The following is a 16209-nucleotide window of genomic DNA, read 5'->3' on the forward strand; positions in this document are numbered from 1 at the left end:
TTTCCCTTCTTGCAAAGATAGATTGCACAAAAATTATTTATCATTGTTACAGAACTCTAAAATGACTGGAATACTTTTGAAGTGCATTGTTTCTGGGGAAACCAAATCATCAGGTAGTTCCCATGAATGACACTAGAAAAGCTGCTTATGTAAATGCACTGAGTTTGGTGTGTGCATGTTAAAAGGCTACATGGTACAAGCACACCTGTAAGCATCAGTTACTTTGGACCAAGCCGAAACAGGTGATGTGGAATGTACAGTACACAAAGCATTTAGAGAGAGACCTTCATCCTTCACGTGTAGTTCTACGACACACTTGTGTGGCCTGTACTGTTAACATGGTTTTTATTATTAGCATTTTCTAAAGAAGCTGAAGGAGGGCAAGGGGAGAGCAACGCGCTTGTTACAGGAGTTTTATGCTTCTATACTTTATCACTTGCCTCTGTTTCTGAACCTCCAGAGATCATGCAGCTGAATCTAAGCAGTAGCTGGCCTTCTGCAGACTGGCTGATTGTGGTGTGTGTGTCCCCTGATAACATCCAGGGAGACTGGCCTCTAGCCAGCTATGGGCAAACTCAACCCTGTCGTTTGATGTTGAGGGTTGGCTCCAGGCAGACCAAGCATTGTGTCCCAAAACAATGAACCCCAGACCCACTGAACTATAAACATGTCCCTTTGGGGGGCGTTTTCCTCAGTATTCTGTACAGGAGACACCCAAAGTCAGGAAACCTGACCCAGCTTTCCTAAATTTAGTTACTCTAAAGGCTCAAATGCTGCTGACTTGGCATCCAACATTGTCTGCCTTCTTGTCTAATAGGGTAATAATGAGTTTGGAATGTTGACCCAGGATCAAGTCTGAGATTTGGGGTTTATAATTAAGGAAATCTGTTGAAAATCCATTAAAACAATTATATTTTTTCTCATCAAAACTTACATTAATTTTGTTTGCTGTTACATAAGTGTCAAACAATCTTGGTGTTTTATTTCAGAATGTGGCCTAGCTAAACACACTCTCTTTTATCCGGATTATAGTCTAAACTATCCACATAACTCAAGCGTTTTTGAGCCTGAGCACCACCACCAGTCAGGGTTTTTGTGGGTTCAAGCTGAGCCAGGCTGCAGTACTCGCTCACCGCCAGCTGGGGTCGTTGGTGGGTCTCCGCAGCGTGTGTGAGAGGCCTTCCGGTTCCTCTTGCAGATCAGCTGACTGGTACTGCTGTCAGGAGCTCACGAACTGTACTGAATGGCAACTATGAACGCTGTCAAGCTATAGAAACACTATAAACACCTTTATTTTCACTAACAACTGTAACGTTTTAATACCCCGGTGAGTGAACAGCTAAAACGATATCAAAAAGTACCTGAGTTGTTGCCGTTAATAACAAAGCTAGCGAAATGGCTAACGATAGCTAATCCCAGCTGGATGCTGCTTGACCTTAACCATGTTTTTGTTTTGCCAGCTGCGGTTTATGTAACATATTGCTTATTTTTTTTATTTACGGTATTGTAACGTTAGTTAGTAGTCGGGGAGTGAAGATATGGACTGTTGGTGAAAGAGAAACGTCAGCATGTAGTTGTCTTGAATGAATTGAATGAATTGTTGCTAGTGTAGCATCACTTGTTTAGTGGGGAACGGTGTCCCTGTAAGCAAACAGTCTTTTACTTGTAATCAGACAGACAGTGTTGTTTAACTAAATGCTGAGGCTAATAATATTAGAGAAAGCACTAGTCTAAGTCTGGATTTCCTTTCCAGCTTTCTCGAGCTGCACCAGTGCTGGAAACATGACAGAGTTTTGGTTGATCTCTGCACCAGGAGATAAGACCTGCCAGCAAACATGGGACAAAATGATGGCAGCCACCACGCGTACCAACAACCTCTCCACCAACCACAAGTTCAACATCCCAGACCTTAAGGTTAGTATGGGTTTATACACTTTTCAGGACAGTGTATAAACCCTGTGCTTGCCACGCTGTCCTGCTGTTCCCTCCAGTGCTGCAGCGCAGAGCTGTTACACTGTAGTAATTCATAATGATTTACCCCATTCATTTCAAAAAGTCATTTAACAATCGTTTAACAATCAAAATCACTCACCTTCTGCAGCCACTGTCAAGAATAAACCGATTCTGTGTATCGGAAGCAGTCTGTACACAGATCTGTTGCCTTCATGTTGAAGCAGCGGGTAGAGGAGTGTTTCATCCACAGAGCAGCTCTGCTTTTCTGAATTGGTCACTCTCTGTGCAGAAGGTGAAGTAACCCCGCTGACCTTGGTGCTACGCGGGGTTCTAATGTCCCACTGCTGCTGTTAGCAATGCACGAACGCCTCTGGACAAAGAGGCGCCGTCCAAAGCGCACAGGGGCCCCCTGGATGTCACTGTAGGCAGACTGAACCCCAGACGTCCCTGTTTAAACACAACCCTGCTGACACTGCTGAAAAAGACCCAAATCTCAGCACTGATAACTCAAAACATGTTTAATTTTTGTTTTTGTGTCCAAAAACAGGTTGGGACACTGGATGTCTTGGTCGGGCTGTCGGATGAACTGGCCAAATTAGATTCCTTTGTTGAAGGGTATGCAACCTGTTAATTTCTGATTTGTACCGAACATTATTTTTCTCATTAAAAAGTTATTTTCTGTTTATAATGGCTCTTACTATTGACCTATTAATGAGAGTTGAACACAAAACCTGCATTCCCAGTCCTCTGCCACTCTGTAATCTTTCCTCTACTTTGTAACAATGAGGAATTTCACAGGGACCTGAGGCTAGTGGGCCCTGCAGTCTAAACTTGGCAATTTACAGTTGGGTGATACACCCGCAGCTCCTTCTGTAGTCATATTTATAGCAGATGACTTCACTCTCATGAGTATGTTCAACTGTAATCTCTAGTCTTTTGGAAACATTGACATCCAAAGCTCACACACAGCTCTTAGTGCCTGAGCTCTGATATGCTTCCTCTGCTGACTGTGGGAAAGGCCAACCTTGCAACACAGTTTCACTTGTTTGCCTACAGCCTCTCTTTAACCCAGTTCCTTTTTGATGTTTCTGCACGCCATATCTGAAAAAGAAACTGCTAAATTCTTAATTTCTTTCAGTTAAAACGTTAAGTTGATTTTTGACACTTGATATTATAATAACATTGCAAAATAGATGGGTAAAAGTTGAACATTAGTGGCTGATGTACTTTCTTAGGAACTTTTAGCCATCAAATGTGACTTGGCTCTTGGTGTTTCCATGGCTTCATGGCTGCTCTGATGAGCCATGGAACAGCGTGGTTAAAAATCTTGAGGACTGAAAGTCTGCTGTTTTATAAATGACCTTGTCAGGAGATTATCTTTACACGAATATGTGAAACCCTTTGATGTGTGCGTCAGTTTGTGTTAAATCTGGTTGGGGGAAATCAGTTCCTGGGGGTCATGTGATGCTTAGTGCATGCAGTTTGTGTTGAGATGGCATTTTTGCTCTCTCCTGGGTGTTCACAGTGTGGTGAAGAAGGTGGCTCAGTACATGGCTGATGTGTTGGAGGACAGCCGGGACAAAGTGCAGGAGAACCTACTGGCTAATGGAGGTACGCTGATGGTTACAACACTCTCTGTTCGTATTATGTAAAAAAAAAAAAAAGGAAAATATAACTGTATTTTTAATTGGGGTAATGCAAAGAATGGTTAGCTGCAGAATAATGATATTAACTTTAGGCTGCCGTGAGATAATAAGCAGGTAATAGTGTTGCTTTTACAGCTTTTGTTTTCTTTCCCTTTAGTTGATCTTGTCACCTACATTACAAGATTTCAATGGGATATGGCAAAATATCCCATAAAACAGTCCCTTAAAAACATCTCTGAAATCATCTCAAAGGTAGGTCTGTCACTTACACTTACTGACTTACTTACACTACCAGTCAAAAGTTTGGACACACCTTCTCATTTAATGTTTTTTCTTTATTTTCATGACTATTTACATTGTAGATTCTCACTGAAGGCATCAAACGTATAAATAATAACATATGGAATTATGTAGTAAACAAAAAAAGTGTGAAATAACTCAAAATATGTTTTTTTATTTTAGATTCTTCAAAATAGCCACCCTATGCTTTGATTATTGCTTTGCACACTCTTGGCATTCTCTCGATGAGCTTCATGAGGTCGTCACCTGAAATCATTTTCCAACAGTCTTGAAGGAGTTCTCAGAGATGCTGAGCACTTGTTGGCCCTTTTGCCTTCACTCTGCGGTCCATCTCATCCCAAACCATCTTGATTGGGTTTAGGTCAGCTGACTCTGGAGGCCAGGCCATCTGGCGCAGCACTCCATCACTCTCCTTTTTGGTCAAACAGCCCTTGCACCGCCTGGAGATGTGTTTAGGGTCACATATCCCCCAACAGTGTCACCAGCAAAGCACCCCCTGACCATCACACCGTTGGTGGGAACCATGCATGTAGAGACCTTTTCTGCATAGTACAAAGGCACGGCAGGTGGAACCACAGATCTGAAATTTGGACTCATCAGGCCAAAGCACAGATATCCACTGGTCTAATGTCCATTCCTTGTGTTTCTTGACTCAAACAAATCCCTTCTGCTTATTGGTTTTCCTCAGTAGTCGTTTCTATTTGGCCATAAAGGCCTGATTCGTCTTCTCTGTACAGTTGATGTAGAGATGTGTCTGCTACTGGACCTCTGGCATTTATCTGGGCTCTAATCTGAGGTGCTGTTAACTTGCGGTTTCTGAGGTTGGTGACTCGGATTAATTTATCCTTAGCAGCAGAGGTGACTCTTGGTCTTCCTTTGGTCTTCATATGAGCCAGTTATATCGTGGTTCTTGATGGTTTTGGCAACTGCACTTGGGGACACATTCAAAGTTTTTGCAGTTTTCCAGACTGACTGACTTTCAGTTCTTAAAGTAATGATGGACTGTCATTTCTCTTTACTTAGCTGATTGGTTCTTGGCATAATATGAATTCCAGCAGTTGCCAAATAGGGCTGTCAGCTGTGTACCAACCTGACCTCTGCACAACATTAAGAAGACAAGAAATTCCACAAATTGACCCTGACAAGACACAACTGTGATGTGAAAACTATTTCAGGTGATTACATCATGACGCTCACTGAGAGGCCAAGGGTTTGCAGCGCTGTCATCAAAGCACAGAGTGGCTGGTTTGAGGAATCTAAAATATAAAACATATTTAGAGTTATTTATCAATTTTTCTTTGCTACATAATTCCACATATCTTGCTTGCATATATTTGATGTCTTCGGTGAGTATCTAAAATATAAAAAGTAGTAAAAAATAAAGAAAAAAATAGTAAATGAGCAGGTATGTCCAAACTTCTGACTGGTAGTGTATGTATTGTTTTATTTATTTTTTTTAATTTTATATACTCATGAGTAGCTGCAGAGTTTAATAATATCTTCTCACTCATTTAATCCAGGTCCCTCACTGCAGTTATTTTATTCTGTGGTCTTTTGTTGTATTTTACTTTGTCTGTCATTAATATTTTTTGCCATGTTTTTTTTTTTTTTTTTTTTTTTTTACAGCAAGTAACTCAGATTGACAATGACTTGAAGACCAGAGCATCAGCGTATAATAACCTAAAGGGAAACTTGCAGAACTTAGAAAGGAAGAATGCGTAAGTTACTCACATGGACAAAAGTGCACCTGTAACATTACATGAAGGCTGCAGTGCCGACCTGGAACATCCTTTAGGATGACCGTTCGCTTCCTTTATTTTCCTCTACCTCATTATGCTTTACCTTGACCTTGTCTGTATACTCTGACTCCAAAAAGCTTTTATCAACAGCAGGACCCTCATATGAGTCTGTGTTGATGTAATGCTATTGTGTGCCAACAGGGGGAGCCTGTTGACCAGGAGCCTGGCTGACATTGTCAAGAAGGATGATTTTGTACTTGATTCAGAGTACCTCATCACTTTGCTGGTTGTCGTACCAAAGTGAGTCAGCCCCAAGTAAACACAGCTATGTCCTGATTGATTTTGTATTGAATGAGAAGGAATATGAGCATTAATGAGTTCTGCGCTGTTTTGTTTGTTCAGGACGGGATACTCTGACTGGCAGAAAGCATATGAAACGCTTGCTGAGATGGTGGTCCCACGGTCTTCACAGTAAGTCATGTCATCCATGAGACAGATATTTTGTTAATGCCCTTATCAAGCATCTATTGTTTAAGTTGCTCTTTGTGACAATTTAATTTATTTTTGTTCATATTTCTGACCACAAGTATTTAGAGACTTAGTATGCGATTAATTTACATTATGAACTTCCTATTATTATATCACTAAAATAGTACCTGACCTTTCTTCTAGTCTGCTATTTGAAGACAGTGACAGTGGGCTGTTCAGTGTCACTCTGTTCAGGAAAGCTATTGATGACTTCAAACACAAAGCTAGAGAGAACAAGTAAGTGATGGCATTGTGTTATTATAACCACCATTCTTCCCAGTGAATATAAACAGCTCTGTGTATATAAATTATATACGTGTCACATATCTAAGTGATTTTCTTACGTATGTAGATGTGTCTTGCATTATGTTCTCACAACTGATCTTCAGACATTTAAATATGTGAAGGATATAAGCTGGTGTCTCTACACATAAAAATCACTTTCTCGTTAAATGAAACTGGTTTTTGTGTCCTCTTCACGATGTTCATAGGTTCACGGTAAGAGACTTTCAGTACAATGAAGAGGAGATGAAGGCAGATAAAGAAGAGATGACACGGCTCTCCACAGATAAGAAGAAGCAGTTTGTAAGTTCTATAGTTTTTTTTCCTCTAATGTCATGTATTTGTTCTATTTTGTGTTTGCTGTGGAAGTAATAGAAAAGTCAAAAGACCCAAATGGTTTGGGATGTTCTAGCCCATGAGGTGCTGTTCACATAAATGTAGTACTTATATGTTGAATTATTAGCCTACTGTGCTATTCTGTTTAATTTACTGTCGTCCATGTGGTTAAGAAAAAGGTTTGGATGCTCTGTGTGTGGTAGACTGATAAGATTCTACCAAATATTACACTAATTTGTATTTGTATTGTTTATACTTGTTTTCGCTGGATTGATCAATATTATTGTATGCATATACAATCTTTTTCTTTTTGTTAAGCCTGATAACTGTGTGGATTTCCCCCCACTGTGTTCTGTGGAAGAAAACTTGAGTGTGTGCTTGCATCACAAACAACCAATTAAAGGCTGAAGCAGTTCACAGAAATTCAGTTATTGTGCAGCCAGCAGGGGTCAGAAAGTGCTGAGTGCACACGCACCCAAAGAAAGTTTGTCAGTGGCTACAGAACACAGCTGTTTAGGAGAGAAAGAGGATCTGTCAGCAGGACTTTTATAAAGCACTTTCATTAAAAAAAAAACAGATATTTTGAAGCACTTACTGTGAATGAATTTAAGATTCATGACTCTGACACATAAAACTGATGGTTACTGTTGTTCATCTCTGTAGGGTCCACTTGTCCGGTGGCTGAAAGTGAACTTTAGTGAAGCCTTCATTGCATGGATTCACATTAAAGCACTACGAGTCTTTGTGGAATCTGTTTTAAGGTAGGCCTCTTGAATAAACATCGCAGTGCCAACAAAACCAACTATTACAAAGAGAAAAATAAAAGCTAAAACCTGACACTGCTTGCCTTGTTTTTTCCCCACTGATGACCGTACTTGTAGTTTAAACATTTTAAGTCTGAAAGTGGAGTTGAACATGTTCTGGTTTGCAGATATGGGTTGCCTGTGAATTTTCAAGCCATGCTCCTGCAGCCAAACAAGAAGACCATGAAGAAGCTGAGGGAGGTGCTCAATGACCTTTACAAACATCTGGACAGCAGTGCAGCAGCTATCATTGATGTGAGTGCTTCAATAATCCTCAACACTGAGTAGGAAGGGAAAGTAGATGCTGCAATCTCTCCATCCATCCTTGTGTCAGGTTATAACAGCTGCTCCCTCTCATGGCAGGAGCTGGTTACTGCAGATGGGATATAGGTTAAGTTGTGCAGCATTGTTTCTGTTTGTGTAATGCATTTATAATGTGACAGTGGAAAAGAAGAAAAAAAATAAAAAAATTCTTCTTAAATATTTAAAATCTAAAGTTTCATTTGGTCAAACCTCGGAACAGGTAAGTAGCACATTTGGTGTAGCTGTGTCGGTTCCATTCCATGTATTTTTTTTCCAAGCATTTGGATTGTGAGGGCAAATTGGATTTGGTGTAAAGTTTCATTATATGACACACACACACAGATATTGCATTGGCTGCTCACACCCACTAATATCCTGCTTCTTGTGTTTTCTCTCCAGTCTGCAATGGACATCCCAGGCCTGAACCTGAGCCAGCAGGAATATTATCCTTACGTCTACTACAAAATCGACTGCAACCTGCTGGATTTCAAAGTTTAACACTTTAACTGATCGTTTGTCTTTCTGAGTGTCTATTAAGTTATGTTTTTTCTTCATCGGTCAAACCTCCGCCTCCTCCCACTCTCTCTCTCCCCTCCCTCGTCAGCTGCTTGAATGACAGAGCTGCATGTTCATTCCTTGTGGTGAAAAGGCTTCAACCACTTTTACAACCAAGTCAAAAAAAACAACAACTTTTGAAATGTTTTTGTTTACAGTTTTTCTTTTAAAGGCACGCTGATAATTAGCTTTTTCTCAACGTGAAATCAATTAAGGAAAATGTACTGGAGAGCTAAACGTATTTACTGTGTCATTCCATGTGTGCTGGTGTGAAGTGATTGCCATCTTCTGTAGCTGTGTTCAGAGATTTGTGTTTACATTTGGGCGATTTCATCATTGTAGCCATGGCCACCACATCTGGTATGTGTTTCTGAGATTCTGCACACGTTGTGAAACACAAATGACTGTATGTTGTCGTCTCATGTTGTGTATTTACTGTAAAACAAAAGAAATCTATATCTGAGTATTGTGTAAGCCATTGATTGAATAAATGTGATGGAGACCACAGCATTTCAAGTGATAGAGACAGAAATTACAGGGATGGTCCAGGGATGGACAGACACACCAGATGACACCGGGATTGCGGTAAGGGTTTATACCATGTTTTTGGAATCTCTCCCATTGACTTTATGATTGAGGTTCGAAGAATTCCAAGGAAAGTATCCCCTTCCAATTTCATACATTGGTGGGAATATGGAATTTGGAATCTGAATTCCATTCTTACTCTACCTGAAAATCTTGTACTGGGACGAGGTTACAATCCTCAGCCAATCACTGATTGTTACAACCCGTCTAGGGGCCAGGTCCTAGCATGAATGAGGCACTTGCTGCCCCCAAGACCCAAACAGCCACAGACAACAATCGCTTGTCATTACACGCTGTTTATTTACAAAGTAGTGAGGAAAGCAACAAGACATGAGGGGTGAAAGGAAAAGTCGTCTACAAAACTGTATATGGTTGCACTCTGTGCCCATTCATCCTTAATACCATATTGTGTGAAAAGCACTGACTGTACGTACAGATGGATGGCACAACTCAACTTTATCACACTGTACAAAATATCAAGCGCAGCCATCATTTTCTTGTAACTGAATCCATAGTCTGCACAGCAGTCGTCACGTAATGGAGCAAATCATACTACTACATACTGGAGTATGATTACAATGAACCCAATAGAATTCTATTTGAACACTTCATCCCATTGTCTTGCTCCTCACCTTAAGCCTCATCCTCTAAACTGAAATTTAAGGCTCTAACATACAAAAACACTGGTAAACATGCTCCTTTATTCACAATATTGTCGCAATTACCAGCAGATTAGACACGTGGCACTTTTCCCTCCAACAACGGCTCAATATAAGCTTTACATTATGTCAACTGATGTTAGTCTGAAGTGTTTTTCCCCGTGGTAAACAATTTGATTATATTCTCACATTGTATGAGTTTATTCACCAAGTTTCAATAATGACATCTAACAGCAGCTAAAACAGTGCTTTCAAAAAGTACATGGGGCAATCCAGATGTTTTAGTTTTGTTGTAGTCATTTAATCCATGTTAGTTACAAATATAACATACCTGATGCTGAGGAATATAAAGAGGAGTCTTTCCACGTCTCCTGCACTTCCTCTGCAAAGCAGTGATATAACAAAAAGCAAACTTCATAGTACAAGACATTTACTCTGAAACAAAGAAAACTGAGATCAATCTGGATTTGATCCAAGCTCATTCCATTGAAGTCTGACAAGCGGGCAGCCTTCTTCTAGAGCAGGGGTCCCCAATCCCAGTCCACGAAGGTCGGTGTCCCTGCAGGTTTTAGATCTCACCCTGAGTCAACACACCTGAATCACATGATTAGTTCACTACCAGGCCTCTGGAGAACTTCAAGACATGTTGAGAAGGTAATTTATCCACTTAAATCAGCTGTGATGGCTCAAGGACACATCTAAAACCTGCAGGGACACGGGCCCTCGTGGACTGGGATTGGGGACCCCTGTTCTAGAGCAATCAGCCCTTTTGTTGACTTTAGGCCAACTTGATAAAGCCGGTTCCTTTAGGCAACCTATAATACTGTCTGTGGACTCAGATATTATGGCCTAGAAAATTTGCAAGAATGTCCATCACATTATCTTTCAGGGTTAGGACTGTAGACAGTGTGGATACATGCCTTCTCAACTTGGTTGAGGACAGTGTCTCTCGATGCTTGGCTCCACCTTCCCTTGTAATCTGTCTGGTGGGACCCGATCCTCTTAAGTGGGTCTCCCCTTCAGGTCTGGAGAAGAAAAAGGGATTTTTATCAGGCACACCACAGGCCTGCCAACGTGCAACCAAGGCTTCCATTGAGGAAAGCGTCCCAGGCATTAAAAGGATAGGACCTTTCCTATTCCTTTTTCCTCTTATATGAATGTGCTCAAAATGTTTTTGCTCAAACTGAAAATCCTACTTGCCAAATCCAAATAAACTCCCAAAGTGTCACATAGACTGAATGCAGTCATTGGCATTTTTGATACCTTACCGTCTCTCCTGTGGTTAAACAGGATTACTTCACAAAGAGTCAAATTGGCCAGCTTGGACCGGTTCTTCTTATTGGGATCATTGTTAATTTTGTTTTGGTATTCCTTTTCTGTACTTATCAAGATGCACATGTATGGTTCTCTCTTTTAGAGTCTGTAGAGGATGGGATGAGACACACACATCCCATTTCATCTCATAAAGACCTCTGCTTCTGTCCAGATTCTTAAGAAATTCCTTGTTGTCCAAATCTAACATTTTGCTTTGTGCTCAAAAATAACTGCAATCTTCTTGAGGCTATGCCCCAATTTTAAAGGCAGCGATGGAGTTTTGTAGATGTTTTTGTCTTCATCGAAGCCATCTTAAATGGGGATTCATCATAATCTTCTTTGTTTAAAAAAAAAAAAAAAAAAATAGTTTTTGTTTTCTTTGTTTTCTTTTTTCTTCTGTTATCGTTTTTGAATTTTGTTTCCTTTGGTGTTATTTTCTGTAATTTTGAAGTTAAAATATTATAAATAGACTTTTTAAAAAAAAAACAAAAACGAAACACTCAAAGGGGGAAACCCGATCCAGGCACGGGTCCGCCCCGCTGCAGTTCTTGGCCAAGTGATCCAGTGGGCCCACTCCACAAAGTTCTCCTGTCACCTTGGTAAGAACCGCACCTGCCCACTTATACAACACTTCTTCTGGTGGCCATCTCTGGCTCGAGACGTCCAGGAGTTTGTGTCTGCTTGTCCCAACTGTGCACAGAAAAAGGTGTCCAACTCCCCGCCAGCTGGTCTCCTCAGACCACTACATGTTCCCTGGAAGCCCTGGTCACACATCGCACTGGATTTAATAACTGGACTGCCACCATCTTCAGGTAATTCTGTCATTCTCACCACTGTTGATTGCTTCTCAAATGCTGCCCACTGCCTTGGAGAATGCGAAGCTGTTGACCAACCACGTGTTCCGCCTACATGGCATCCCAAAGACATTGTGTGTGACAGGGGTCCACAGTTCTCGTTGCGGGTGTGGAAGGAGTTCTGCTCGGTATTGGGAGCCCAAGTCTTTCCTCCGGATTTCACCCTCATACAAACAGACAGACTGAAAGGACCAATCAGGAGCTGGAGGCGATGCTCCGTGTGTTGTCCTCAAATCAGTCCCAGTGGGGCTCTCAACTGGCGTGGGTGGAGTACGCACACAACTCGATGACATCCTCAGCCACGGGCCTATCAACCTCCTCTTCTTTCCATCTCTCACGAGGTTCCTTTCACCCAGCACCATGTCCGTCGCTGCTGGTGTATGTGGAGAGCCACTTGAGCAGCCATCCTCCAGACCGGGGAGCAAAACAAAACAATGGCCGACCGCTACAGGATTGCTGCTCCACCCTTCACTCCAGCTCAGAAAGCCTGGTTATCCACTGCTAACACGGAGTCAAAGAAGCTGGCTCCTCGCTTCAATGGGCCGTTCTGCATTGACACTGTGATTAATTCTGTGACGGTTGGGTTGAAATTGCCTGCTAAGAGTCATAACGTGTTCCATATCTCCCAGCTGAAACCTGTCTGGTCGAGTCCAGCCGTGCCTGGGGCATAATCACACGTATCTGCAGCTGATGAGCCTCATCTTTGGGAGCTACTTATCAGAGTAACTGAGCTCCCATCAACGCTGCACCAAGCACTGCCACTTGTTTAATCAGCTCATTTTAACCTCTACAGTCTTTTCTTTTTACTTTACTAAACTCTTAAAATTCAACAGACAGCTGGTGCTTAGAATTTCTGGACAGGCTGGAGTCTTCATGATCAACCTGGGTGGTTCAGACGCTGCTCCTCTTGGTGGATGTTGCATCTTCAAAAAATAAAAATACAATAACTGAGACTTACAATGAAGTATCGTTGCAACTGGTTCACTGAACCTTCTTTTCAGTGCATATACAGAACAGGAGTATCCATTTTCTACTGCCTCCTACAGGACACACTCTTCTTCCACTTCCTTACACATTAATGTAACACAGAACCACTACTGCCTCTCCTGGCATTACCATTGTAACAACACACTCATTCTGTTTCTTTCAGATGAATAACAGGAACTTAGGATGTAGGTATCTATGAATAATAACTATTATGCATACTCATATATTTATATAACCACTAATTTCTTGCGATACCACAGTGGAAATGCGCATTTCTCGTTCCTCCTTGTATAAACAAGACTTTTTATGTTAGTTTTAATTCAAAATTCACAGTTAAAAAAATCAATACAGCAGGGTTTGCTGATTCAGGAAACAGTGAACATTCAACAAACAGAAATATAAAAAATTTTAAACAACAAAATTGTCTATCAGCTAGGACTGAAATATACAACAAATCCAAAAAGTAAAAAGATAAAACTCTAGGAACAAACTAAAGGACAAGGCCACTTTTATATATTAATACTGTCCCAAAGCTTTGTGGAGCAGGCATGACTGGACGGAAATCTAAAAAAAACCCCACAGCTTTATCGCTTGAAAGAAAAAATATCAAACTAAACAAGGAGAAACTCAACATTACACACACAGAGGAAACCACAGCCAAAAGGGTGATCAGGACAACAGGCAGGGGGGAAGAGAGGGCTTAAATACATAAGGAATAAGAGGGAGAACAAGAAACAGGAGGGAATAACAGCTGGGGCTAATTAGACACAACAAGACAGAGGAAGCAAAACTAAACACACTGAAAATGGAACACAACACTGTCACAATAAAACAGGAAACACTGAAACGTAGACTGACACACCAGCTTGATGTTACAGGCCCCACTATGGTGGGCGCATAGCCAAATTACGATCCTGTAAAACATGAGAGAAAGTGAACACAGGAGACACGCTGCTGTTCGCCAGGTGAATCTTGCCAGAATGAAACACCCAGTCAAATGACCCAGAACCTTGACAAATAAAGACCAAAGAAGAATACAAGATAGCTGACAGGAAGAGGAAAAGAGACCAAGATTGCAAAACAGGATGCTGATAGTAGGACCCTGCTGCTATGAAAAGATAAAGATGTTCTAATTCTGGATTTTAGATGTCTTTTGCTAGTACAGAAATTACCCGTCTCCCTCTCCCCGTCTCTTTCTCTTGCTTTATAGGCAGTCATATTAACCAGTCAGTTTGATCAGACATTATGATGCTACTAAGCTTAAATTAGCAGTTGCTTTTCTTTCTTTTTCTTTTGTTTCATAATAATAATAATAATAATAATAATAATAATGGATTGGATTTATATAGTGCTTTTCAAGGCACCCAAAGAGCTTTCATGACCAATGTCTTTCTCCCAGTTATATATCTTCACCTGTATTGTACAGTTGTAAATACATTTAGAAATAAATGCATAACACATCTAACCCTGAATAATAATTTATCATTATGAAATACCCAATGACAGAACACAGAGCACATGCATTGTTAATATAGTCGTAACCTGTAGGGAGAGGTGTTTTACATAACAAACACAGCAATATGACAGTAGTCATAAACAAAGCTGCACACTGCGGCAACATTTAATAGATTTAATTTAGCAAACCTTACGGCAGACATGAAGGCTACAAATCATTCAGGGTGCTTTCTTAATCTCTTATTCTCCATTATGTGCTAACTAGACAGGCAGTAATGAAATCCTCTGTTATTCACGAAGCATAAATATTTTTGGTAAGAAATACATAAGTGCACAAGGGTGTAAAAAAAAGAGAGTGCTGATAACGTGAAATAAGGTATTGATATTAAACCTTGTGAGTATGACAGTGTCAACAAGTATGTCAGGTGTGCTGTGAATGCTGGGGTGCTCTTGTTCTGGATGTTAGACGCTCCCAATATGTGTTGGTGGTGGGAGTCAAAGAGGAGGTACTGGTTCTTGTGTGTGGGCTTCCGGTAACTTCAATGTTGAGGTTTCGATTCCCTTCAACAGTCCAGCAATGGCAAACAGTTATCCTTTATGTCTTCCCTGGTGAACTTTATGTTTTTATCCCCAGTGTTGATATGGGCAGTGAAGGATTCTACTTATATTTTGCATGGTTGGATCTTAACAAGGTTACAAGTAGAGCTTCAACATTCAACAAGAAGAAATGGGAGTTAACAAAACATTATTTTGAGCACGGGGCTGCAGCCTGTTTCATTTCAAGCACTGTTTTCAATAAACTGCATGCTCAAAATAATGTTCTGTCTCACTCCCATTTCTTCTTGTTGCACGTTGAAGCTCAACCTGTAACCTTGTGAAGGTCCAACCATGCAAAATATGAGTTTTTGCCCTTTTTCAGGTGGTCTTAAAATTTTGATAGGGACTGTGCTTTCATTAACAACAGCAGCCATCTGCTCTGCATACAATTTTAAAACAAATAAAATAAAAAGATTTAAAGTTTTCAAAAAAATGAAAAGACAAAAACATCAAAACAGAAAAACAGTGATAGATGATGCATCTGTTGATGAACTGTGATTTATTATATACTTTTGTTTTTGGTAGCAATCAGTCAGACCTAGTAAAACTTTTCTTTTCTTTGTTTTATTTTATTTTATTTTATTGTATTGATTTGAGAAAACATCTAGTTTTCCACTCAGTGAAATAGAGTTACCCGTCCACTGCACAATCAATAAAATTCATCTTCTCACCCAGCATCAGGCAGCCACCATTACCGTGTATGGCACTGGCCACAAATAATTTCATAATGTAATCCTTATTTCTTTATTGAACTGAAAACCTACTTTTATGGTTCCGTCAACAGAATGAAACAAAACTGACAACAGTACAGGTGCTTCTCCAAAGGCTACAATATTGTAGTCTATACTTCCTCTGCCATACTGTTCAGGTAAAATTTTACCAATTTTTATGTTTGGCAGTAGTAAAAAATACTCTGTCATTCTTTTAGGATGAAATTTGGTTACTTTTCTCAATGTGACTCAAACACAGTGACTTAGCAGAGTATCTACACACTATGTCCCCCCCAGTCCCCAAAAATCCAGGCACCTGCCCATCTTTCAGAGATCATGGGAGAATCTGATACATGATGAATGATGATACATGGTGCACATGAAGAAGAGAGTCAGAGAATGGTTTTAGAGTTGGTGGCTTAACACAAAGCACTATCACTGTCACGGTGCTGAGTCTTTGACACAGTGTTTGGAGTTTTGTGTGGATTTATTATTTTTCTTTCTTTTGCGTTAAGATTATTTAACTGTACAATGCTTGTCCAGTTTAGTTCTTTTGGTCTCTCTGACTTTCAAATAAAACTTAATACTTACCACACACATGAA

General features: G+C 40.4%; 1 protein-coding gene across 1 annotated transcript; it reads left to right on the forward strand.

The window, feature by feature from the left end:
• Nucleotides 1-1168: 1168 nt before the first annotated feature.
• LOC113032005 (V-type proton ATPase subunit C 1-A) lies at nucleotides 1169-8952 on the forward strand. Its single transcript, XM_026184628.2, has 13 exons — nucleotides 1169-1327; nucleotides 1754-1914; nucleotides 2501-2568; nucleotides 3479-3564; nucleotides 3757-3851; nucleotides 5526-5617; nucleotides 5840-5938; nucleotides 6041-6109; nucleotides 6311-6403; nucleotides 6658-6751; nucleotides 7448-7545; nucleotides 7716-7842; nucleotides 8290-8952. The coding sequence occupies exons 2-13, from the start codon at nucleotides 1783-1785 to the stop codon at nucleotides 8386-8388; spliced, it is 1152 nt and encodes a 383-aa protein (XP_026040413.2). The 5' UTR covers nucleotides 1169-1327; nucleotides 1754-1782; the 3' UTR covers nucleotides 8389-8952.
• Nucleotides 8953-16209: the final 7257 nt, after the last annotated feature.

This window comes from Astatotilapia calliptera, chromosome 11 (assembly GCF_964374335.1).
Source record: "Astatotilapia calliptera chromosome 11, fAstCal68.1, whole genome shotgun sequence".
Classification (NCBI taxonomy): Eukaryota; Metazoa; Chordata; class Actinopteri; order Cichliformes; family Cichlidae; genus Astatotilapia; species Astatotilapia calliptera.